Here is a 24,510-nt window from a genome sequence, read left to right as displayed (position 1 = left end):
TGGTTACCACACAGGGCTCGGCGGGACCCGATCTCGCCATCAGGTCCTGGACTGGTCGCCTCGGTTCAGTGTGGGTGACCTCTGCCCGGAGACATAATAGTTCACGGGGAGACCTTACCGCACGCGGAGGCCAGCGGGGGTCCACCCGCCGTGTCTCCACAGTCTCAGCTGAGGCTGCCGGGCGCGTGCCCCTCGCGGGGCCGCGGGTCGCGGGTCGCGCGCAGGGCGATGGGGCGGCGCCGAGCACGCTCCCTGAGCCGCCCGCCCCCGCCCCGCGGCCGCCGCACGCGCGCGCCCGGCCTGCATTTCCCATAGGCCTGAGCGGCGCGGCCGTGCGCGCCCCCGAGGCCCAAGCACCGCCCAGGCCGCGGGGCCGCGCCCCCGTTCGGCCCCCCGCCCGCGCGCTCGCGCGTGCGCGTGCGCGCCGCGCCGCCGAGCCTTTGAAAGGCGGCCGGAGGCGCGGGCCCGGGGGCGATGGCGAGCCTGGGTCGCCTGCTGTGCGTGCTGGGTCTGCTGCTGTGCGGGCCCGCGAGCCCCGGGTTATCCAGACCCCAGAAGCGCGGCCCCAAGAAGCCCATCATCGGTAAGGGGGCCCGGGGCCACGGCTAGGATGTACTCAGCGGGGTGGGCACCGGTGTCGAGGAGGGGCAGCCCGCGAAGCTCTCACGGCTTCGGAGGTGTGCCGGGGGGCGGGGGGGCCGGCGCCCGCGGCACGCTTCTCATCAAAGGGACTTTGTACTGATTCCTTCTACAAGTGTCAGCGTCCGCGGGGTCCGGAGGAAAGCGCAGCTCCACGCCACCACCCGGCACCCACCCGAAGCAGCCTGAGACTGTCCTATAGGAACCACAGCTCAGGCACACCCAGGCTTTGAGGCTTCCAAGCGGAAGAGAATGTCAGGGAGAGCGAGGTGTGAAGCCGAGCTGGGATTTATCAAAAGTGGGAAGAGAGGCCCTCAGTTTAAGAGTGAAGCACGCGGGAGAGCGTGGTGTGGCTTCTCACAGAAGACTCCACTTCTAATGACTTGGTGGTCTCCACAGGACATCAGTCTCCATTCCTGTTCTCCTCTTCTATGATGATAATAAGGATCCTTGAATAGGATAAAACCAGGAACGACTAGGCTTGAGCAAGGGGTTACAGTGTGTCTTTCTGCAAAGGAAGTTTCCAGTGAAACGCCTAGAAAATTAAAGGTTTACTGCACAGAAGAAAGAAAGGCCTTAAAAAAAATGTGAATTTACTTTTGAGTGTTAGCTGGTGGCAGGATTCAACAAGACTCCACCTTGAGGGATACTTTTCTTGCCCTGTGTCCCCACCATTTTCCCTGCCTGGCCTGACCCAGAAATTCTGCACATGATTAAATTTACTCAGATTTCTTTGATTGAGGACATATATGAAGATACAATACCATTAGATATAAAAGTGGAATAGGTAAGAAATTAAAATGTGTCTTGGACTTTGTCATTTCTAAGTGACAAGAGTGGCTCTGAGGATCTGAACGTCAGTTCTGTTTCAAATAAAGCATGTCATAGTTTCCAGCATATTTGTGTTTCAAACAGGGCAAAGTTGGTTTGCATTTATGTCTGACATTTGAAAAGCTACCAAGGAGAAATCAGCCTGTAGTTAAAGTTTGACAAAAGAAGTTTATGGGTAGACACATGTAGGATTATACCATTGTGTTATAGTTGAGCACTAAACAAACTAGAAAGTTGTTTTATATATCAGGGTGACCCAGTTTTCAAATGGGTTGCTTATCAATATTTGGAACCCTTCTTCCATAGATTCTTCAAATTGAATCATATAACATATGTAGTGAATTTCATTTGTGGGTTTAGGGGAAAGAAAAAAAAGAAAAGGTGACAGAAGATTCATTTTTGTTTTGTAGAATTGAGGCAACTCTCAGTAGAATATGGCAAAAAATAACTTTTTGATTAACCTGATCAATTGCATTTTTCTTTTATAGTTATCATTATTTTGTGTGTGTAGTTATTTTTCTTTATATTTATAGTTATTAGATACATGTGCATGCTTGTCACATGCACCTGTGGAGGTCAAAGGACAACTTGAGGAGTCAGTTCTCTCCTTTCTTCATGCGGGTCCTGGGGACTGAACTCAGGTCCTCTGACTTTGCAGCAAGTGCCTGTACCTACTGCTAAGCCATCCTGAAGCCCCCTCTACCCAATCAATTAAGATAATGTAGTTGACTGAGCACATAGTCTGTGTAAGCTATGACTTGAGGAGGCACAAAGGATTCAAAGACAAGAAAGCCACAGAAGTTGTGGGATACCCCAAAGTGCATATGATGTTTGGGGCACATGTTGAAAGGAAGGGCACACAGTCTGAGCTCTTTGCCTAAGAACAGGAAAGATGAATGGGCTGGGGTGTGATGGTAGAATGAATTTACTGTGGAGGCACTTGAGTTCCCACGGTTCTGCATGCTGCCCTTGTGGCTCTTCTCCTCCTGCTTTACTTCACTCTTTCCTTCCCAGAGTACTCCTGTACTCTTCTTTTCTTAGCCAAATTTCATTTTCTACTGTGAAGACCATCTCATGTAGTGGGGAGGAGAGAAACATTCTTACTAGATACATTTTGACATTTTATATTCAGTAGTGATTCATGTCAACTATTGTAAGAAGCTGAGAATACAGATGTGATGAATATAAATGGTGGATGTTGTGTCCCACTGAGGCAAATCAGATAAAGTGACATACTGACTCACAGATAGTCAATGAGCAGATATGATATGTTGTTGTTGTTTACCTTTTGGAGGTCAAGGATTAACCCAAGACATTGTCCATGTTAAGCGTATGCTGTCATGCTTTGATGTATGCTGGATGTCAGTAGTGTGCTAGACTTGGGTTTCATTGGTAAGAGGAAATCAGAGAGATGAGAAGGACAGCACATGAAGTCTAGGAACCTCTGAGGCATGTAATGAAGATGATAGTCCCTACTGGCCTGCGTTTCTCCGTCCCATTAACTGTTGCCTTCTTGCTTTCTCTCACGTTTCCAGTCTGATGGACTTCTTGCAGAGTGACCGGCTGGCTCATAACCTTGGCATGCTACTGTTCTTTTGCCCTGAATTGTTCTTCTTCCAGACGGGTGTATGGTTCATGGCAATACCTCACTGATGCCTTGGACTAAGTGTTACATTACACCTTCCCAGGAAGGACTTGCTCCACCTCTCTCAAATCCTGTTCTACCTTTTCAGGGAGGACCTGCCACCCTGTTTAAGAGACATTGTAAATGGGACACCCGTTTCTTTGACTTCCTTCTTAACACAAGCACCAGCCCTCATAATTGGATCTAAAAATAAATTTCTGTATTGTTTGTCTTACCTGTTTCCTCTCCCACCCACTATCATTAAAGCAGGTGGAGACCTTTCATTTTTTTTTTTATTGTATCTTTCTTTTTTTAATTCCTGTGTCCTAAGCACCTAGTTCAGTGCCTGGCATGCAGTGTGATTAAACAATATTGAATGGATGAGGGAATGGTGATGTAGTCAGCTTTATTCCTGTGGAAAACTGAAGTTCAAGGGTTTGGCGAATGCTGGTTACTTAGATTATGACAGTAGTAGAGAGATGGTGATGAAAGGTATTTCTACTCTGGCTTTGCTGACAAGTATAGAACTGTGTCTTCGTGGGGGAAGGGGTGGCACATTATAGATTTAGTAAGTTGTCTATGGATAGTAGATTTAGTAAGTTGTCTATGGATAGTCTAAGGTTGTGTGAAGAAAGTTGGGGCTATTATAAATTTACTCTGGGAGCTTCTTCAACATTCCTGGTGTGATAAGAAACTCTGATCATCCTTCTCTACTGCTTTCCCAATGACTATGGGTAGACTTGCTGGTCTCTGAGCTGAGAAACCAAAATAGTGACATTTATACTCTGCCACGATTCAGTTTTGAGTATGAAATTGCTTAAAATTAATACTTTTTTTAAATTTAGGAATATTAATGCAAAAATGCCGTACGAAGGAAATGATAAAGCTGGGAAAATACTACATTGCTTCATCCTATGTGAAGTATATAGAGTCTGCAGGTGCAAGAGTTGTACCCATAAGGTATGCTTCTGTGATGGTCACTGTAGATGTAAAGATTGGTCTTTTATTTCTATAAGTAATGCTTTCTTTCCTATGATTGCATCATTAAATGTAAGGATGTTGTATTTTGTAGATGAATTTTTAAACAGTCTTATTAAATAAGAAACACAGAGCTGAATACAGAGGTGAAATCCTTAGAGATCAGAGAACTAGTGATAGCCACCAGCCAACCTTAGCTCACCATGCTGCTGTAGCTTCCCAAGAGAGCTGAACCATCTTCTTCCTGTCTAACCTGCGCCTTTATTGCCCTGCTCTTCTGCCTTCTCATTGGCTCTTAACCCAGCCACCTCACTTCCTCATCACTGCCTGTCTATACAGACCTCCAGGTCTCTATGGTTGGTACTAGGATTAAAGGCATTTGTCACCACGCTTGGCTGTGTCCTTGAACACACAGAGACTCTGCCTGCCACTGATCAGATTAAGGGCGTATGCTACCACTGCCTGACTTCTGTGTATGGCTGGCTATGACCTCTGATCTCCAAGCAAACTTCATTTATTAACATACAAATAAAATATCAACATAGCATCTGATTTCAGCCATAAACTTATTGCCTATAGTCTCCCACTAAGTTGTTTATGAAGCTCTATGTGTCTGTAATGTCACTGAAAGTATGCTATATGTCTGTTAGCGTATAGAAATACATAATAGCTTTCTTCACCCCAGAAAAGACACTCCTCACAGACACCATAAAAATTGTAATAGAATCTCCAGTTTAGCCAGCTTTCTGCCTAGTACTAGTGTGAGGGAACACTGAAGGAATGAAGGACATTTTTTAGAAGATGGTTGTCTTAGTGTTGCTGTAGTGTAAATGATAGGTATTCTAGTTTTAAAGGTGTTAAGTTTGGGGTTGGAGACAAGCCTCAGTGGTTAAGCGCACTTGATGTTCTTCCAGAGGATCAAAGTTTGCCTCCTTGCACCCATGTAGGGCAGCTCACAACCACTTGTAACTTTAGCTCTATGGGATCCAACACACATGTAGTGGACATTCACACACACACACACACACACACACACACACACACACACACACACGACTTAAATAATAATAATAAAAGTACCTTTATAAAGGTGCTATGTTTTTTTATGATAATATGACTCAGTAAAAATAATATGATTGATCTCATACTTTCAGTTTGAAGGGATTGAGTTCATCACACATTGTCACTTGAAGAGTTAATAAACTAAAATCTTGTAAGCACTTACATTGTCAGCTAAAATTAGTACATGAGAGTCTCATGGAATTCTCCTCTGTTAGGAAATTTTATGCACAAAACACAGCCATTACAACCTATTTTGCAAATAATTACAATAAAGAGTTATAATCTATATATTATTAGTAGTCAAAATATTTGCATTTTATTTATGATTTAGAGCAGTGATTCTCAACCTTCCTAATTCTACAATCCTTTAATATAGTTCCTCGTGTTGTGGTGACCCCTAACCATAATTTTTTTTGTTGCTACTTCATAACTGTAATTTTGCTACTGTTATAAATCCTAATGTAAATATTTTCAGAGCTAGAGGTTTGCCAAAGGACCATGACCCACAGGTTAAGAAACTCTGATTTAAGGTTTTATAAAAACAATAGTCTTTATATTGAGATTCATAAGGATTGTCTTGCTTCACCTTTCACAGTTGATTAACTGTCTATACCCTTAAGGTTAGTGTTCAATTTGTTAGTACTGAATCTAATCTCATGTGAAATCATATACTCAGGTTTTAGAGCTGAGGAAGAGACCCCTGAGAGTCTCCAGCACAGTGTCTCAAAGTTTTGATTATGGAAGTTTTAAAATGCAAGCTCCGGAAGAGGCTAGTGCAAATGTGGGAGAGACATTGCAGAGCTGTCAGAGTGGGCAGCCCAGTTCAGAGGCTGCTGGAGAATGCTGGGTGTGAAATAAAAGGGGAGAGCCACTGAGCAGCAGTTGTGAGGTTGTGAGTTGATCAATAGGTATGTGTCCTTAAAAATCGGTCAAAATGATGACTTATCAAATACAAAGGGTGCAGAGAAAGAAATAGGTGGGAATGATGCCAGTTTGAAAACCCGGGGAGTATTGAAACCAGATGACTTGTGGAATATTAGCATTTGACAAGATATTCTGAAAACCTGCTTGGCAGCATGTAGGCTAAATTCCAGCTTTGGTATCAAAGTTCATGTTGAGACTTACTGCTTTAAATTGGAATCATGTGATTCTGTAATAACTATAATCTATGGCATGGAAATTCTTCGTGTAAAATGAATGTTCATTAGTCCAATCTTTTGCAGGCTCTGTGCAGATCATTGCAGCTGCTGTGAGTTCATGGGTTACACAGTAGCCCGTGACATTCTCTGGAAGAGCAGCAAGAACTTTGAACTGTTGAGCCATTTCTTTATCCTCATAAAGCTTTTAAAATTTTTGTCTTTATATAAAATGGCTGAATATTTTTAGGTTTCTTGGCTAACAGATGCTGTTAGTGTTGTTCATTGTTTGATATATTAGCATCTACTTTAAAATATTTCATTAAATCCCAGAAAAACAAATTTTCCTTTCTGATTAGCTAACCAGGGTATAATTTTGAGATTTTCATAGCTTGACAAGAATACCTCTAATATAGAGATGCAATGTTGTTTGATAGTTAGGCAAAAGTGCTGTAGTGTTTGCCCTGTATGTTCAAGTCCTTGGGTTCAATCCGCAGTACCTCAAACAACTTATTTTTCATTTATTAAAAATTAAGGTGATGGCTTCTTTTCCCTCCGGCTTCAGAAATTGATTTTTATTTGTAAAACTGTTTTTATTGTTTTCAGGCTTGATCTTACACATATAGAATATGCAGAACTTTTCAAATCTCTTAATGGGTAAGTTGTCATGATATTGTATCAGGTCTTAATACAGTGTTTCAGTGAGCACACATCACAGCTTTGCAAAATGTCCATGTAAGTACTGTATGTTTCTACAGAGCTATCTTAAAGCTTTCTGTTCATTTCCCAAGTGCTCTTTTTGAAATGTTTTGAAGGGAGATGTAAAGCTCCAGTAAAGAGTGAGAGGCAGCACATGGCAGGCCTGTTCTGTAATTCCAGTTCCTAGGGAGGCTGCGGGAAGAGAGCAGAAAGTTCACCAGTCTGAGAAAGAAAACCAAGAGAGAGAGAGCTGAGAGTGCAGCTCAGTGGTAGAGCACTTGCCTGGTCTGTGCAAGGCTCTAGACCTTGTCCTGGTGCTGAGTAGGGAGCAAGTAGGAAATATGTAATTGTTACATAACAGGCCCATTTGTTTTACCGTAATCTTTGTTTAAATGCTTAAATATTTTGAAATTTCAAACTCCTATGTCTGATCTGAGGTTGCTGATTATCTTTTAGAGGTAATTTGAATAGTACTTAGAAAAAAAATTTCTTCTCTCCTTCACCATAAAATACGTGAATAGTTAGCCCACAGAACAGGATTTGAAATCAAATGAAAATTACCCTTTATTGCTCTCAGCTTAAGGAAGTTCACTGACCTCCTCCCAAAGACTGACACTTTCTCCACAGCACAGGCGCTGAACGCTGGGCACTGAACTGGTGAAAATTAAGGGTTGTAATTTACTGTTTCTGAATGGAAACAGGGAAAAGAAAGTACAATAATGTAAGTTCAAAAAACACTTTCCCTGAGGTACCATGGAGTGGACCCCACACTGTTTTGTGGGCAAACACCTATCGGACAAAGTGCGGAGCCTGTCCTAAGGGAGACTGTCATCTGGGGGTATTGGTCCAGTTTTACTGGGTAAAAGAACTGCAAGGTTCCATAGATCAGACTTGGTTGGAGGTGGCTTTTAGAATACTGAGTTCATGGGGAGTGGTCTCTTTTCTGCTGTGGCTTTGTGGCAGCTGAATTAGCAGACTGGTGTTTAAACTTTTTCCATTATACTGTGAATCTCCTAACAGTGGAGACCAGCCTTGTCACAGGCTGATACTGAACCTGATTCACAGAGGAAGAACGATGTATTTCTTAAATGAAAAAATAGCCTCTGGCTGGTAAGATGGCTTAAGATTTGCTCATCACACACCTGGTGAACTGAGTTCCATCTCCACATGTGGAAAGAGAGCATGTGTGCCTGTTCTCACACATCTCTCTCTCTCTCTCTCTCTCTCTCTCTCTCTCTCTCTCTCACACACACACACACACACACACACAAATTAAAAAATAAAATAGTCTCAAGCATAATATTTCAAACTCATATTTAAATATTTTTAGAATTTTAATATGTTTAGCCCAACTTTTGTTGGCCAGAAAAGTCAGGCCACTTTTGTATAGCCTTGATTATTCAAGGATATATTGAAGATTATTGGTTTTTTTTTTTTTTTTTTAGTATATTGGTTATTTCAAGATGTGTTAAAGAATGCAAACATTAACATTAAAGACCTGGTATAAAAACATGGTAAATTTTTTTTCTATACTTCATCAATTTGGATAGAAAGAAAGAGAATCTAACATTTATGAGTCTTCCAAGACAGCTTCTAGAATGATAATTGTGTGGAATTTCAGGATCTCCTAATATGTGTTTATTTCTTAAGAAATATCAGGACTATGTAAAAGCAAATTCTTGTAGATATTTAATTCTACTCCAAGTACGTGTTATGATTATTATGTGCTTTGTAGTTTCATTATCAATTGGAAGTTAGAATAGGTGTATATTTATAATTGGCTTGGCCTTGCTGATCGCCTTGATTCAAAGCCAGCCACACCTGCAGTTTTGTTTCCTCTTTATCAAACTCTTTGGTTCCCCCTCCCCTCTTTTTTTTTTTTTTTTTTTTTGCTTTGTTTTTTTGTTCAGGTTATGCTTTCTTCAATGAGAATATGTGCAAAGTTGTTAACCACAATAGTTTCTGAATGGCTAAGATTATGAATAATATATATGTAGTATATTATATGTGTAGTATATTATATATGCATACATACATAATAAGGACATTTTTCTTTAAATGAAGCATGTTTATTTGCTCGGTGAATGGAGGAAAATACATCTTAATTGATTTTGTTTCAGAGTCCTATTTCCTGGAGGAAGTGCTGACATAATGCATTCAGATTACTCCCACGTTGCCAAAATGTTTTACAGCAAGGCCATAGAGGTAAATATCTGCTATTACTTATCACTCCAAATGGGTTGTCTGTTTCCATAAGGATAGTTATCTTTCATAAAGTGTATAGTATTGCTTCCTTCACAGTTATTTTAGCCTTATTCCCCTTAATAGTCAGACACCTGCTCTCTAGGAATCAAGTGTCTGTTTCCACCTGTTAGTTTGGCGTCCTGTAATTTGGGAACTCATGTGTGAACCATACTTTGTAGCTAGCAGAGCCAGTCCCTCCCTCTGACCACCTCTGTTATGTACTGGGTATCGGGCCTCTGCTAATAACTCCCCTCTTCTCAGTTATTCCGTTCACCTTCACCCTTCTTCACAGCTCTCTGCTCTTGCTAGAGAGGTTCTAGTCTGAGCTAAGTACAAGGGAAAGACAAGAGCTACAGAACAAAGGGAGTTTAAAAAATAGTTTGCCAAGTTGATGGTGACACACTGCAGTAGAGTTGACAGGTCTCTTATGTAAGTTTCAGGTACTAGCTTCCAAAATTTTTAGCTTTAGGGTTGGGGAGGCCATATATTTGCTAAGTTCAGCAATATATTTTAAAGATTGTGTCTAGCAATAATAAACATGTCAAGTGAGACACAGAGGCTGCTAATAAATGGTTATCAAGAGACGAAAGATAGCTCAAGATAATTCAGGCTGTCAATCTGAGGCATGCTGTCTCCTCACAGGCACAAGTTCTAGTCAGTCAGTCCGTCTCGACTCTTCCAGACAGATGTGGCTTCATCAGAGAACTTGAGCTCACATGCTGTGGGCCCTGTGTGTTTACCATGCAGAGCCCCTGGCTACCATGCCACGCCTCACCTCAAGCCTGCTACAGCTTCTTAGATCCCCTTTTCTCCCTTGAAATAGCATCAGCAACCTTTCATTTATCATCTCTGGCATTCAGATCTCGCCAGCCTCTCTTAAACATTTTCCTCAGTAACAACTTTTTTGAGATACTTGCTTAATAACTTTTACTAGCTAGATTAAATAACTCATGACCTTTTATACTCTTTGGGTGAAGACATAATGTGCCCTCAACTCACTCTCCTTTTCCATCCTGCCTCAGAGTATTTTTGAAGACAGATTAAGTAGTGGTCTACTTATGAATCTCAGAGAATTCTGCAAAAATCTGTGTTGCAGTTCTAACAAGCAATATGTGTGTATTGCTTGTTATACACACATGTATATATATACACACAAATATATATATATATGCATATATAAAGTTTGAATCAACATAGTTTTCTCTTTCTCTTTCATTCTCCCAAAAGAGTTATGACGATGGAGATTATTTTCCTGTGTGGGGAACATGCCTTGGATTTGAGCAGCTCGTCTTCCTGGTTAGTGGACAGAACTTATTAACACCTACAGACACTTACTCAGTGCCATTGCCTTTGAACTTTACTACAGGTAAGAATAAATACCAAATTTTCTCAAAATATTTCTCAACAGCATTAGTAAACACCAAATATCAAGTCAGAAATGTTTATTGTCTTTGAATATTTGAAGACCAAAACTATGAGTTCACTCTTTGGTACTCATTTGTGAGGATGACAAGAAAGTTTGTATTTTGATAATGCATTGTTGTTTCTAGTGGTCCCAGGATCATGTGATTAAGAATTCAGAAACCATCAGTTTCTCTTAGCCTCATATCTTTTCACTGAAAAAGTTTCTACCTCTGTAAATTCTTTCTGAGAATTAATCAAGATGATGATTTCCAGTTTGTATATGTAGTACTTTAAATACAGATCTTATAAATATCAGATATTATTGCTATCAAGATAGCATTTTCTCTTTGTCTACATGTGTTGTTTTTGTCTTGAATGTATTGTCTTACACTTTTATTCTGGCACTAAACACTTGGAATTAATAAGACTTCACAAAGGGCTTGGTGCCTAACAAAACCATTGTGTTTGTGTTCTACTGAAAGACAAATCACCAGGCCACACACACTCTCTTGCTAGCTGCTGCAGTTTCACAGAGCTCAAGAAAGTACTTGTATTTGCTTAACATATTGGAACTTCCATGAGCTTGAGTTTCTAGAGTTCCAGAATTTTTATTGGCATTTCCTTTCAAAGCATAAGTGAATCATTGTTCATCTGGCTGAATTCAGTTTCACAAGCCTTTTCCATTTCCAGAGTTTGAGCTGCTTGAAAGTGCTCTAGTCACATGATCAGTCCCATTCTGAAGTAATGTAAGGGTTAACAATGAATCATCTCATTAACATAATATGCTCCTATCACTCAGGAAATTTCAGTAGTTTAAGAAACTCTTAGTTAGAAATCTAGAACAAATTCCATACAAATTCTGGATCATTACGATTAAGTGCTACAACTATAGATATTCTCATTAAGGATTTGGGGAGGGAAGAATAATGATCATTCATAGAATTCATAGAATGTCACATACATTCAAAAGTCTTATTTTCATTATTTCAATCACTGCAAGAATGTTATGGGAAGTATATGTTTTAGGTTGGACTTTTGGGGTTGCAATATAACAAAAGCCCAGTTTTCACAAGAAAGCAGAGTTATTCAAAGTGCTTGGGTTCTCAAAGGAGGCCTTTAGCAAGAGTGTGAGGCCTGGCTCAGCCCAGACCTTGAGCACTGCAGGTTTGTTTTCATTCCTCTGTTGGTTTTCTGGTCTGTGTTCCTGACTACAGTCTCCTGTGCCTCTTCCATTCCCCAAGGATGGGCTACTTCAAAGTCCTCTAGTCACATGACCAGCCCCATTCTGAGGTGATCCACAGAGAAACAATGCTTCCTTTGTCTGTTTCTAGAGTAGATCTTTTCGTTGGCTTAGTTGATGCTCTTTTCTCCTCAGTTGGTCTCCTTACTCTTACTTCGGTTGATTAAATTCATTCTTGGTCAGTTTCACACATGAATACAATGTATGTTTCTCTTACCCACACTCTCTCATCTCCCTCTTCTTCCACTTCCCCATTAACTGCCCTGATCCCTACACATGCTGTTCCCTCATTTCTGTCTTTCTGATTTTTGTCTTGTGACTCACTGATTTTAACCAGGTCTCTCTCTGATCATGGGTTTCAAAAGATATCTCTCATCCCTTCTGTCTTCGAATTTTTACATCTTCTTCCTCCTCCTTCTACCATGTTCCTTGAGCTTTAGAGAAAGTGGTATGAATGTCCCGTTTAGGGCTGAGCATTCAAGCATCACTTACTCTTATCATTTAGATGAGCCATGAGTCTACATTCATTGCACGGAGAAGCTTCATTAACTAAAGGTGGGACTAGCATGTCTACAGATAAACACATAACTATCTGGAATGCACTTTGTCACCGTGTCAATTTAGCTAAACAGCAGTAGTGAGTTCCCTGTTAGGCCCCCTGACTTTCCCAATAGCCAACCATAGGCACTTCTCTGGAAACACTGTGTTTTGCTTGCCATTTACTCAACTTGATTATGTCTTATTAATGACTGTTGTTTGACCATAGGTAAGTGACTTAGTGGATTTTATTTTTTTCATGTATAAGTCATTTCTCTGCATGGGTTTTATAGGCCCAGGCATATATTCTTTCCTCTGAAGAGCGCCTCAAATCTAATCTGAGAGCAGTTGCTTTATTCCTGGAACAATCATGCCACTTATTGTACCAAGGAGCTTATCTTGCTTTTCAGGCTGGCATTATAGTTTATAGGGTTCGCAGCTCGATAAGACCATGGCTGCCTTTTCTCCCTCAGCAACTTGCATGACACTTCCTGGTACCATGCAAGCTATCCAGTAGGGAAGAAGCTTCCACCCCAGTTCCAGCTTGATTTCTTCATATCTTGTATCCAAGAGGTGTGATATCCTCAGCAATGGGGTCTTATCATCTGGTTCTGGTGGGCAACCAAGAGGAATGACAAGAGCTTATGTGATTTTAGGAGTCTCTTTGGCCTCCCTGGCCAGCAGTTCATAAGGCTGTGCCCCACACCTGCCACTGGGATTTGTAGGAGCAGCATGTCCTAGTCATGCAGAATATCTCTTCTTTTTCTTTTTTTTTAAATGTATATATTTTAAAAAATTTATTTTTATTCCTGTGTGTGTGTGTGTGTGTGTGTGTGTGTGTGTGTGTGTGTACCAGAAGAAGGAGTAGGTTCTCCTGGAGCTGGAGTTATAAGTGATTGTGAGCTGCTGTACATGGATACTGGGACTTGAGCTTGAGTCCTCTGCAAGAGCAGCAAGTGCTCTTTACTGTGAACCATCTCTCTAACCCCATGACTTAAAAGTTTTAATTGGTTTACAAAGAAGTAGGTTCCCTTGTGGCCTTTCATTTTGGTTAATCTGCCTTCCATGCCCTCTCTTTTTAAGTGCTGTATACCTTTGAAGATACATTGGAAATGCTAGGTCTTTTTCTGGGAACACAAACATACATATTTGGAAATCATTCTTATTTTTCAGAGGTTTCTGAGGAGCCAGCATTAAGATTCTCTGCCCTTCCATGACTAGCCCGTTTGTAGTTATTCGTATTAAAAACTTTAAAAAGTGGTAATTACATCTGGAGCATATCATCTCTCTCTCCATGTTAGACGTGCCTTGGCCTGACTCAGGCACTTCTGGGGAAATGTTGGGCTTTGCTTACCATTTCCTCCTCTTAATTATGTCTTAATAATGGCTGCTGTGTGGCTGCAGGTAAGTGACTTAGTGGGCATTATTTTTTATGTGTTTAAGTCATTTCTCTGTGCTTCAATTATTTTAGATGCGTTACAGAGCAGAATGTTCCGGAATTTTCCTGCTGAGCTATTGGTGTCGCTAGCGTTAGAGCCTCTGACTGCAAATTTTCACAAGTGGAGCCTCTCTGTGAAGGTATCACACGATTACACCAGCAGTATCTCCCCAGTGAGAAGAACACTTTTACGATAGGTACAGAGTTGAGCCCTCTGTTTTATTCTCATATTTTAGAACTTTACAGAAAATTACAAGTTAAAGAAGTTTTTCAATATATTAACAACAAATACAGATGGTGAGATTGACTTCATTTCATCCATTGAAGGTATGTACAGCTATGGAGCGCCTAGACGTCATTTTCTCTTTTTAATTTTATAGCCCTCCTTTCTTGGGAGTGAAGTTATGTGACTTTAGAGCTCAAAGACAGAAGTAGGGTTATTTTTGAAGACAGAAGACCCATTCCGTGCACGTTCCAAATCAGTTGAGGCTTACCTGGGTAGTTTCTGGAACTGTGGTGAGGACGAAGAAGAACAGTGAGGACCAAGGAAGGGTGGGGATGAAGAGCTAGATGGAGAAAGTTGCTCTGTTTCTAGAGTCATCACAGGTTAAGCACCTTGACAAGCTTTTCAGACAAGTAGAAAGATGAGTTGATGGAGGAAAACATTTTTAGAAATACATTAACCAGGTGGCAAGAAAATAAAAGTCTTAAAGCCTGAAATTCTGAGAGTATTACTGTTGGTCCAGATCAGAGACAAAGACTGTATGTAGAGAGGCCACCATGGAGCAGGACTACAGGCTATACTTGCCATGCTTGGCCAAGCTCAAAAGCCCCTTGGAATCCTGACCATGGAACTTCAAAGAGAATTGCTTGCCTGAGCATGCTAAAGGCATAGGGTGAGGTGAGGTGAGTGAGCCTTAAGCACTCACAGTGACAGGCCAGTTTAGTGTTGCCTATGTTATACTAGCTGGGAATGTGGACAGAGGGCAGCTTGAAATGTTTACTTTATAGGTGTCTTCTGGTAGCACACATGTACATGGCAAAAACAAATCAAAATACTTGTCTTGGAAAGGACAAGGATCATCCATTTCATGCTTCAGGAAATTTCTCCAGATGAAGTCTGATGGAATATGAATGGTTCATGCCCCAGATCACTAACACACAGCAAAGCAGAGTACCATGAATGTGAATTTGGAGAAACCACAGATAGCCAGCCTTGCACAAACTTCAGCTGTTAAAAACTATGACATTCAGTAGAATACGTTAAGTTTTAAAGAAATAAGGAACATTTGAAAATATATGGCTGGCTGCGGTGGCACACACCTTTAATCCTAGCACTTGGGAGGCAAAGACCAGTCTAGTCTGCAGATCAAGTTCTAAGACAGCCAGGGCTATGCAGAGAAACCCTGTCTTGGGATGGGGGGGGGGGAAACACAGTGTAAAAGAAATTTGAAAAGAATAAATTCAGTTATTAAAAATAAAAGAAGTTCAAATGAAGTCTCAAAAGAGGTCAATCCTAAAACACACAAAGAGAATGAACTAGCGCAGAAGGGAGATCCAAAGGAAACCTCCAGGACCCATCTTAGATGGCTGTGAAATGTGGTGGCACAGCGGTGGAAATCTGCCAGTGGCCAGAGGTAAGGCATTCCAACAACAAATTAGGTGCTGGGAACAAAGGAGGAAGAGGAGCAGAGACTACTTGTTTTAATGTTAAAGAAGATGTTCAGGTGGCTAAAAGACCTTAGTGGAGAGTTGAGTTACTGAAAGGCTTTGGAGAAATAAAGGAGAAAGTGTCTATGATCTTGTGTGAGGGAAGAAGTTTTCAGGACAAGAAGAAACGTAAGCCACACATGAAAAGAGAGGGAAATTCAACTGAATTAAACAGTTATATGTGAAGAGAGAGGAGAGAAAAAATATATTTATAATGCATATAGCTGCCAAAGGGTCTGTGTTTACCTTATAAGAAATAAACTCAGTAATAAAGAAATTAAGTAATAACGTGTTATAAATAGCTAAAATCCCTGAAGTGGTGCCTTGGAGAATGAACTTCTGTGTGTTGTCTATACCTAGCTGGGTGAGGGAAGTCCTCAATGTAATTACTAAGTAGTGGAATGCCAGTGGAAGCATGAGAAAGAAACTGCCTTACATCAGGACTGCAAAGTGAAGACTGCTGATAGCAAGTTCCACCCAGGGTGCTGCACCGGGCACTTCAGGTAGTTAGAGCACAGTGGGAGCATCTGTAGCACTTGGACTTCTCTTGTAAAGCTGAACCTCTTCCAGGCTTGTTACCCAGCAGTTCTCTTCCAATATTTAAAAATGCCTTAACAGAGCTGGATGTGGTGGCACACACCCCTAATCTTAACACTTGTGAGGCTGAGGCAGGAAGATTGGTAGATCAGGCCAGGGCTACATAATAAGACTGTGTCAAAAACAAATAAAACCCAAATAAAAGAAAAACAATACCAACAAAACTATCTTAATGAAACCCTTTCATGTACATAGAAATGTGGATGTAATTGTTCCTATTAGCAAAAAGGAAGACTGTTAAAAGCCATCCAAATGCCCCACAGTACAAGGAAGAAATAATAGAATACTATGCAGTTATTCAAATCACTGCATATCCCTGTGGTCCTCATTCTTGAAAGGACTTGGAAAACAATTTTGAGTTAATAAAAAAAGCACAACAAAATATATACTCTATTTTTGTTTGCTTTTTGAGATACTCTCCCTCTGTGATGCAGGCTAGCTAGGAACTCATATCCCAGGCTGGCCTCCAGCCTGCAACAGTCTGCCTGCAGTGCTCTGTGACCACAGGTGTGTGCCCGCCATGTCTCCTCCTGTATGGTTATATATAGTTTTCATTTCTGTGATCTTTCAAAACATGATGGGAAGATAGCTCCCTAACTCTTGATGGAAACTTGACGAAAATATTGAGGAGGTGGACAATTGATTACAGTAGCTGTTACACCAAAGAGGGGATTTGGAAGTGTTGATCACACTTGATGTTTTAGTGTCTGTGATGCTGAATCAAGAAACTTATGGGTTTTACAGTTATCCCAAGGGATGTCATATTACAGACTTTATGTTTTGTCTCTCAGATTGTGTGATGACTGGATGGCTGTAAACTTAGATGGGCCTCTCTAGGAGCAAAGGCCAATGGGGTATTTGGAGGAGCTGGAAACAGAAAAGGGACCCAGAGACAGAAGATGCTTTCTCTGCCTCTGTGTCAGGTAGACTGTGATTTGGTGAGGCTGGAGAGAGGAACCTGAGAGGACAGAGTCCTAGAGAGGAGTGAAGCACACTGAGGTGGGAGCAGAGCGTGTTACTTGGAGATTGGTCATGTCACTGTGATTTAGTCTGTTTTATGCTGCTGTGACTGAATCTCTGAGACTGTGTCATCTAAGAAGAATAGAGGCTTATTAATCTCCACTAATCTGGAGGTTGGTGAGTCCTGGAACTAGTGCTAGCATCTGGTGAGGACCTCCTGGCTACGCCGAGCATCACTGAGTGTCACCTGGCAAAGCAGGAAGGGATGCTAGGCCAGTTTTCCTTCTTACAGAGTCACCGATGCTGCTATGGCCTCACCTGTCTATCCTCCTCTGATTCTGATTCCTATAGGTCCCACTTCTATATACCATTAACAAGGTTTGGGAATTAACTTTCCAGCATCCAAATCTGGTGAATACTCCTAAACCACAGCATATTGTCAAATCAAGAGGTGGGGAGAAACATCTATGCAGGCAATTCTGCAATATGTTGGCCAGCTGAGGGGGAAGTGAGGTTATTATCTTCCCACATAGTTGCTAGTATCATCAGCCCCCAAACATCCTGCAGTAGAAACCACGTTGGCTTCTCTGCCTCATTATCTACTTGTAAAAATTTTAAACTGATTTGTGCTTCCCAGGTCTATCTTATTTGTGCTTTCTCCTCTCTACCCAGACCCCTCCTAACTGCCCATACAGTTATCTTCCCAATAGGCATGGAATCTCACTGAGAAACCAGTCTGATTGTGCTGCCTTAAAAAAACAAAACAAAACAAAAACCCTCAGTGGTTCTTCACTATTGGAAGACAAATCCATCTTTCTGCTGCTTTCTCTGCAGATTGAGATTTGTGCAGCCCATTGCTGCCCTCTACAGACAGAGCAGTGTTTTCCACCTCTCTGTTCTCCCATATTTTCCCTGTCATCAAAAGCTCCTCCTGTCCCTGATGTCTTCTGATGAGCTTTCAACTACCTTGAGAGACTCAAGCTAGCTGTCTCAACTTTGAGAAGCCTTCTTCATCAATCTCCTCTCCATGTCTTGGTAATCTGTATGTTTGCTTTGTGTTCCTTGGGAGCATTGCTTTTTGCTTATATTTGTTCAAGCTCCATCTTTCCCTCTTAACTAAGAGCCCATTGAGAACTGGAGTTTTGTCTTACTTTTCTGTCTCTGGGGCTTTGGGGAAAACAAGCAATGGATGAATGACCATTTAAACAATAGTATAGGGTTGGGAACTAGAGGTTTGGGTTCCTTGGTTCTTCTGATGATGTCATCACACCAGGTTCATGTGAAGATTTCAGAGCCTGATGATTTTATGACAGCTGTGAGTTAGGACCCATTGATGCTCTGCTGCTTGCATAATTTCATTTCCCTCTTGACGATCTTATTCTAAATTAGCGATGCAGGTTATAATTTGTACAGTTGCAAAGAAATGTCATGGGGCTTTCAGTACCAGTTTTCTAAAGGGGAAGCCTTACTTGTTTCTGAACATCAGTGTCTGTGTGTGTGTGTGTGTGTGTGTGTCGGGTTATCAGTAAATCCCCACTTAGGCATTTCTATCCTCAGCCTTGCCCTTGCCTGTGGGTCATCCCAGAATGGAGAAAGCCAGTGCAGCAGCATGAGAGGAAGAATAAGGCCGAGGGAGTGAGGCGCTCTGTGTCTAGAGCTGCTTGCTGGCAGGCTTTGCTTCTTGTGGACTCCAGTATGATTGGGACGATGGCTTTACTTTGTCTCAACCCACTATGCAAGTGGGAGAGACTAGTGAGTTGGGTGTGAGAGGAAGGTACTCTTTCTCTGGATGGCTGTGTTCTCCAAGTGCTTGCTGGGAACCATCATGGTCTCCGTTCTAAAGCGTTGATGGGAGAGGGGAGAGATTACTTTCTATTAAAACAAGGAAAGACACATGTGAATAAAAGAGAAGACTTGTTAATTTTCAGAGACATATACCTTCCTAAAAAACTGTGAAACTTTTAAAGCATGTAGGAAAAATGAGGAAGTAATACATGAAATTTTCTCAGGTTTAACCAGTCAACATGCAAATGGCCATTCTTTTATATGACTTTCTTTCCACACTGAACTATTTTTCAATCAAATCTAAGGATGTAAATAATTTTATTTAGCTAAGACTATATATAGTATCTAAGAGTTCTAAAAATAATTGAATTATAATCACCAAGGGTACAAATGTTTTTAAACTATTAAAATTTATTTTAACAATAGTTTTCCTAAAGTCACTAGTTATTCCATAGAATGATGGCATGGTTTGTTTTTATTTTCTTAAGTCATTATGGGATTAGGAAATGTATGAAGAGGGGTAAGATATAGACCTAGAAATGTGTGTCACCATCTAAGTGTGCACTCAGGCCTGAAGATACAAGTCAGTGGTAGGATGTATACTTAGCATGGGTGTGGCCCTTGGTTAGATGCACAGCCAAAAGAAACTGTTCACTTGGCTGTTGAGCTGGAATGAGTCCCAGGCCAAACTGTTTTACTTTACTCTCATTTCCTGGAAATGCAACTTACATTCACATTCTAAGAGGATGCAAGTCAGTGAGATACACTGAATACGAGCAGTCCTTTGTGTGAGAGAATATATACAATGCTGACACTTTCTAATTCTGGTGAGTTGTAATATGATTTATGTGGCATGTGCATGGCATGAAACAATGTAGGAACGCCAGAGTAAACCACTTTTTTTGTGCTTACTGATGTGTGTTTTCCACACAGGATATAAGTATCCAATATATGGTGTCCAGTGGCATCCTGAGAAAGCACCATATGAGTGGAAGGACTTGACAGGCATTTCCCATGCACCAAATGCTGTGAAGACTGCATTTTACTTAGCAGAATTCTTTGTTTCTGAAGGTAATGTATATATGGTATAATCTCTTCACTCCATTAGGACTTTTGAGAGAGAGTGCATACCCTTCTCTGGGCTCCTGTATATTTTGTATTCTATAACTGATAAATAAGGTCCAGAGAGTTAACTGGAAAATATTAAATAATATGAAAGCCTTGAAATTGAGATATTAGGTATTCAATAAAAATCAGGGCAATTATTTTATAGAGTCATCCATGATCTTATGGAATGAATTATTGAACAGTTGATTTAAAGGATATAGGGTTCTAATCCTTCTTTCTCCTTGAGTACTTTCAGTTTTGATTTTCAAGAACAATGATGTACTTGCAACAATCTTTGGGCATTATATGTTATTTTTCCAAGACAATGATATAAATTGAATTATATCCTGTCACAGTCTGGGCCTTTATTAAATGTCTTTCTGTAGGCAGCGGAATGCTGGAGAAAAGTTACTAACCCAGATTTGCATGCATTTTTAGACTTGTGGCTAAATAGAGAATTCGGGCGTTCGTATTTATAACTTAGTTGAGTGATATGGGTGGGAACAGTAGAGGCAGAATGCAAGGGGCAGAGCATCATTTGGTGAGGAGTGACCAGTTGAGGACTGGATGAGCCGAGTACTCATCTCAGTCCCAGCTTGTCCCCTGTGCTTTCTGTCTACCTTCTTGCCCATATTAGGAACCTAACAACCTCTATCTGGTTTATTTGTGTTTGGAATTATGTATAGTTGAATGGAGGAATTCATGAAAAAAAAATCCAAGTGAGTGTTAAACACAACAAAACCATTCCACATATAGTGTCGGTCCAGTGGAGCCTTTTCCCCTGTGGGTGGGAGTGAACAGCCACAGTGGGCAGAGTAGACTTGGTCGTAGCTTTATCTTGTGGTGGTGGTAATTGGGTGTGTATCTGCCAACATTCTTTATAAAACTATCAGAGGACCTGTATTTACTTGGACATTATTCTCAAAGCTTAGTTCTCACCCATCGACAAGCTTTTCCCTGGCCTCCTTTGTTGAATAATTTGGCCTTGTTTCCTCTGCTGGCATTCACTTTAGTTTCTCCACGCCTTGAACTCATGTCCTATCTTGGTGCAGGTGTACCATAAAGACAGACCACCACTGGATTCTGCATGTCTGCTAAATTATAGCTCTCCAGTCACGGGTCTGTGTGCTGTCTCTGAGTTCACCCCAGGCCTCCATCAAGTCTTGTGCACGTCCAGCCTTGTAATGAACGTTGTACTGAATTGGGGCCAGTAGCTGCTGTAACAGCGCCTGTGCTTACGCTGGCACAGCTGTCTTGGGGAGGAGAAACGCTAAGGCGATTTTCTTCTTGCCCTTGCTTCCCCAGCGAATAATTCTGATCTGAAGAAAAACTATTATAAAGAAGTCTCTTGAAAATAGTGTCAACCAATCTTTAAAAAAAAAATGAACAATATTTTTCTCTTGCAGCTCGGAGAAACAATCATTACTTTGCGAGTGAACTTGAGGAGACAGCATCCTTGATTTATCAGGTTAATCCAGTTTTTACTGGAAATATTTCTTTATTTCAGCAATGTTACATGTTTAACTGAAAGTCTTCAATATGATAACAAAGCAACTTGGAGTAACTCCGTGATTGAACTGCTAACTCACTGCTCATGACAATATGAGAAAGCCACACAGATTCCTTTTCTGTGCCTGGTTCTGATTCTTCACTTAGTACATGATTATTTTTAATCAGATTTGAAAACTTGACAATGAAAAAGATAAATAGTCATGGTGTTTTTCATGCAAAAGCTTTCTGGTGTCTGAAGATTAAAAAATTAATTTTTTTGAAAATATACTTTTTGTGTGATTTATTATCGATTCCCCGAGAAAAAAACCATCTCAAATTTACCCATCTTATTTTGGCTAAAGTCTTTTCAAGTTCCACCTCCAGGTCCCTATGAGTTGGGTGTCAGGTGTGTGTGTGTGTGTGTGTGTGTGTGTGTGTGTGTGTGTGTGTGTAGAAAGATACGTTGATATTTTTATTTCTGCTTTGTTTTAGCCCATGGTTAGTATACTGAAATCAGAGTCTGTATATTTCACTTTTTATCTGCCACAACATGTAACAATAAACTCCCAAGAAATCCTTGTGGCTATTTGTAAAATGAGCATCCCCTCCAATGGAAAATATTTGAAACGTATTCATACATATATTTCTGGTGTGTTCCAATATATTTTTATGTTTGTACTACTCTCCTTGACCACTTCCCATCCCAAATATATCCTCAAAAGTCTGAAAAGTAGGTATTCCTTGGGGACCTGTGAGCTGCTAGGAAATAAAGTTTTTTTTTTTTTTAAGTTTTAAAAATGTTTACTCTGTGTATTTTTGTGTGTCTCTGTGTGGTGTGTGGGTATGTGTCTGTGAATGAACTAGCCCTGACGTGTTGGTTGCTCTGGAGCTCGAGTTACAGGCTGTTGGTAGCCACTGACATGGGTGCTTAAAATCTGACTTGGGCCCTCTCTCTGCAAGAACAGTACATTCTCTTAACTGCCACTCTGTCTCTTCAGCCCCAGAAGTAAAGCACTTGATCAGTGTCTAAAATATGGTGCTTAGAGTTTGTTTTCCACTGTTGTTGAAGATGATATATGGGAAATGGAATGACATATGAATGATTTTATGTGCAGAAAAGTTAGAAGAGTGATCTGAATATACTATGAGAAACCGTACTCTCTGGGCAGTAAGAACAAAGAGAGCACAGAAAGCAAGAGATTGCAGTTCCAGTCAGCCAAGGCAGCTCTGGTGGCAGTGTGGCAGATGTGGTTTCTTACTGAATATTGTCAAATGCCCCATTCCCAGCCAAGTTCATGTGTCTTGCCACTTAAAGAGAGGCATTTATGACTTAGCATTCCCACAGGGTGCGTCAGAGCTTCATAGATCTGCTTGGCTCTGGTAGCAAAGCCCTAGTAGCTTTTCTTCTGCTTGTTCTAGAGCTCCCTGGTTTGTTGATGGTGACCACAACTACATGAACATGTAAATGATAGTTTTTCTGCTCATGTTAGGTCTGCTAGTTTCCAACTGTGTGCTCTTTTGTTTTTGAAGTCTTTACATTAGGATCTATTCATTCCAAGAATAGACTCTTTCAAAGTTTCCTCCTCTGCCTTCCTCACAGCAATACGGGAAGGGTAGGCAAGGGCTTGACAGTATGTTTGAAAAGCAGGCCCTCTCATCCGTTCAGGTGTTCTTTCATCAGGGGAGCAAGAGACAGGGCAGTGGGCAGAAGAGCCTGATGATACTGCTAAACCATGACTCTGGAAGATGGAGATCTGCTCCTGGTGGCTTGCAAGAAACATGCTGTGGAACCTGTGGAGGGGGAGGACCATGTACTGTACTGCTATCAGGAAGGGAAGCACAGGCTGAAAAGAAAAGTGAGGTGGTGTGTGTGGACTACAAAGAGCAACCAAAAGAAAGTGCAAATGAAGGTTGGGGGAGCTTGGGTCTGTAACATGCAATAAACACTCTTCTCTTAGTGGTCAGCTGATTGTGTCTTTGAAGGCTGTTTGGAGAATGCTCTATTTCTCCCTCTTGCATTTCCCTTCCTCTCACCTAAAGAATTATATAAATGCAGTGATGAGGTTGTTCATAAGGAGCCATTTCTATACTCGTTTCTAGTTACTACATAGTTCTGTGGGCCCATTGCCCTGAATTTGAGGCCTGGCACAAGATGTTTTATGGGGGATGTTGAGTAAGCCATTCCATACTCGAGAGGAAGGGAATCTCCTAACCTTTGTCATTAGGCCACAGTTCCATGGTTAGGATGGTTCTGTGTCTTCCAAAGGTACAGAGATAACTCACCAGGAATTATTGAAGCCTGAAGCCTGGTACAGAGTAGGACTCATGTAAGTTCCTGGCAATGTTAGCTTTGTCAGTCAGACACATCCTAGAATTATCTTAAAAGAGAGCCACAATTAAGGAGTTATCTAGATCAGATTGGCCTGTGGGCATGTCTGTGGGGAAGTTGTCTTGATTATTAATTGATGTAGGAAGGCCCAGCCAACTGCGGCAGTACCATTCCTAGGCTGGTGGTCCTAGGTGGGATAAGGAAGCTAGCTAAGCATGAGTCAGTGCATGAGCAAGTAAGCAGTGTAGCTCCAAGTTTTCTCCTTTGGTTCACTGTCTTCCCTCAGTGATGGGCTGTGACCCCTTCCTTCCCTTAAGATGCTTTGGATTATGGTGTTTGTCACTGTAACATGAATCTTAAAAAGTTCTTATTAATAATATCAAACCCGGACCAGGTATTGGGGTGAATTGGAGGATCAGAGAACCAGAACAAGCCACAGCTATCTCACCTCACTGGTCTTGTTTCCTCAGACTGGAGGCCTCTTGAGTCCTCATCCAGAATGGGTCTCAGCTGAACTGCTGCTCAAAAGCCTGAAGCTTAACCAGCCAAATGCTTAACCAGCCAAAGTGCTTCTAGTTTCTGGTCTCCATGCCTTATATATCTTTCTGTTTTTGCCATCACTCCCTGGGATTAAAGGCTCACTTCTTGGGATTAAAGGCGTGTGTCACCATGCCTGGCTGTTTCCAATGTGGCCTTGAA

At 41.2% G+C, this 24,510-nt stretch overlaps 1 protein-coding gene across 1 annotated transcript; it reads left to right on the top strand.

Annotated features, from left to right (window-relative positions):
* Positions 1-404: 404 nt before the first annotated feature.
* On the top strand, positions 405-21,770 carry Ggh (gamma-glutamyl hydrolase). Its single transcript, XM_028864507.2, has 9 exons — positions 405-583; positions 3,940-4,054; positions 6,877-6,927; positions 9,090-9,174; positions 10,441-10,579; positions 13,866-13,972; positions 14,069-14,159; positions 19,818-19,955; positions 21,398-21,770. Exons 1-9 carry the CDS (start codon positions 475-477, stop codon positions 21,517-21,519), a joined length of 957 nt encoding a protein of 318 aa, XP_028720340.1. The 5' UTR covers positions 405-474; the 3' UTR covers positions 21,520-21,770.
* The last annotated feature ends 2,740 nt before the right edge of the window (positions 21,771-24,510 follow it).

The sequence above is a fragment of the Peromyscus leucopus genome, chromosome 5, assembly GCF_004664715.2.
Source record: "Peromyscus leucopus breed LL Stock chromosome 5, UCI_PerLeu_2.1, whole genome shotgun sequence".
Classification (NCBI taxonomy): domain Eukaryota; kingdom Metazoa; phylum Chordata; class Mammalia; order Rodentia; family Cricetidae; genus Peromyscus; species Peromyscus leucopus.
This window is presented reverse-complemented; position numbering and strand designations above follow the sequence as displayed.

Excerpts from the sequence above, each read along its gene's own strand:
- Ggh (XM_028864507.2), top strand. The coding sequence starts at position 475 with ATGGCGAGCCTGGGTCGCCTGCTGTGCGTGCTGGGTCTGCTGCTGTGC. Across the intron at positions 584-3,939 it reads CCCCAAGAAGCCCATCATCG|GAATATTAATGCAAAAATGC; the intron begins GTAAGGGGGCCC and ends TTTTAAATTTAG. Across the intron at positions 6,928-9,089 it reads CTTTTCAAATCTCTTAATGG|AGTCCTATTTCCTGGAGGAA; the intron begins GTAAGTTGTCAT and ends ATTTTGTTTCAG.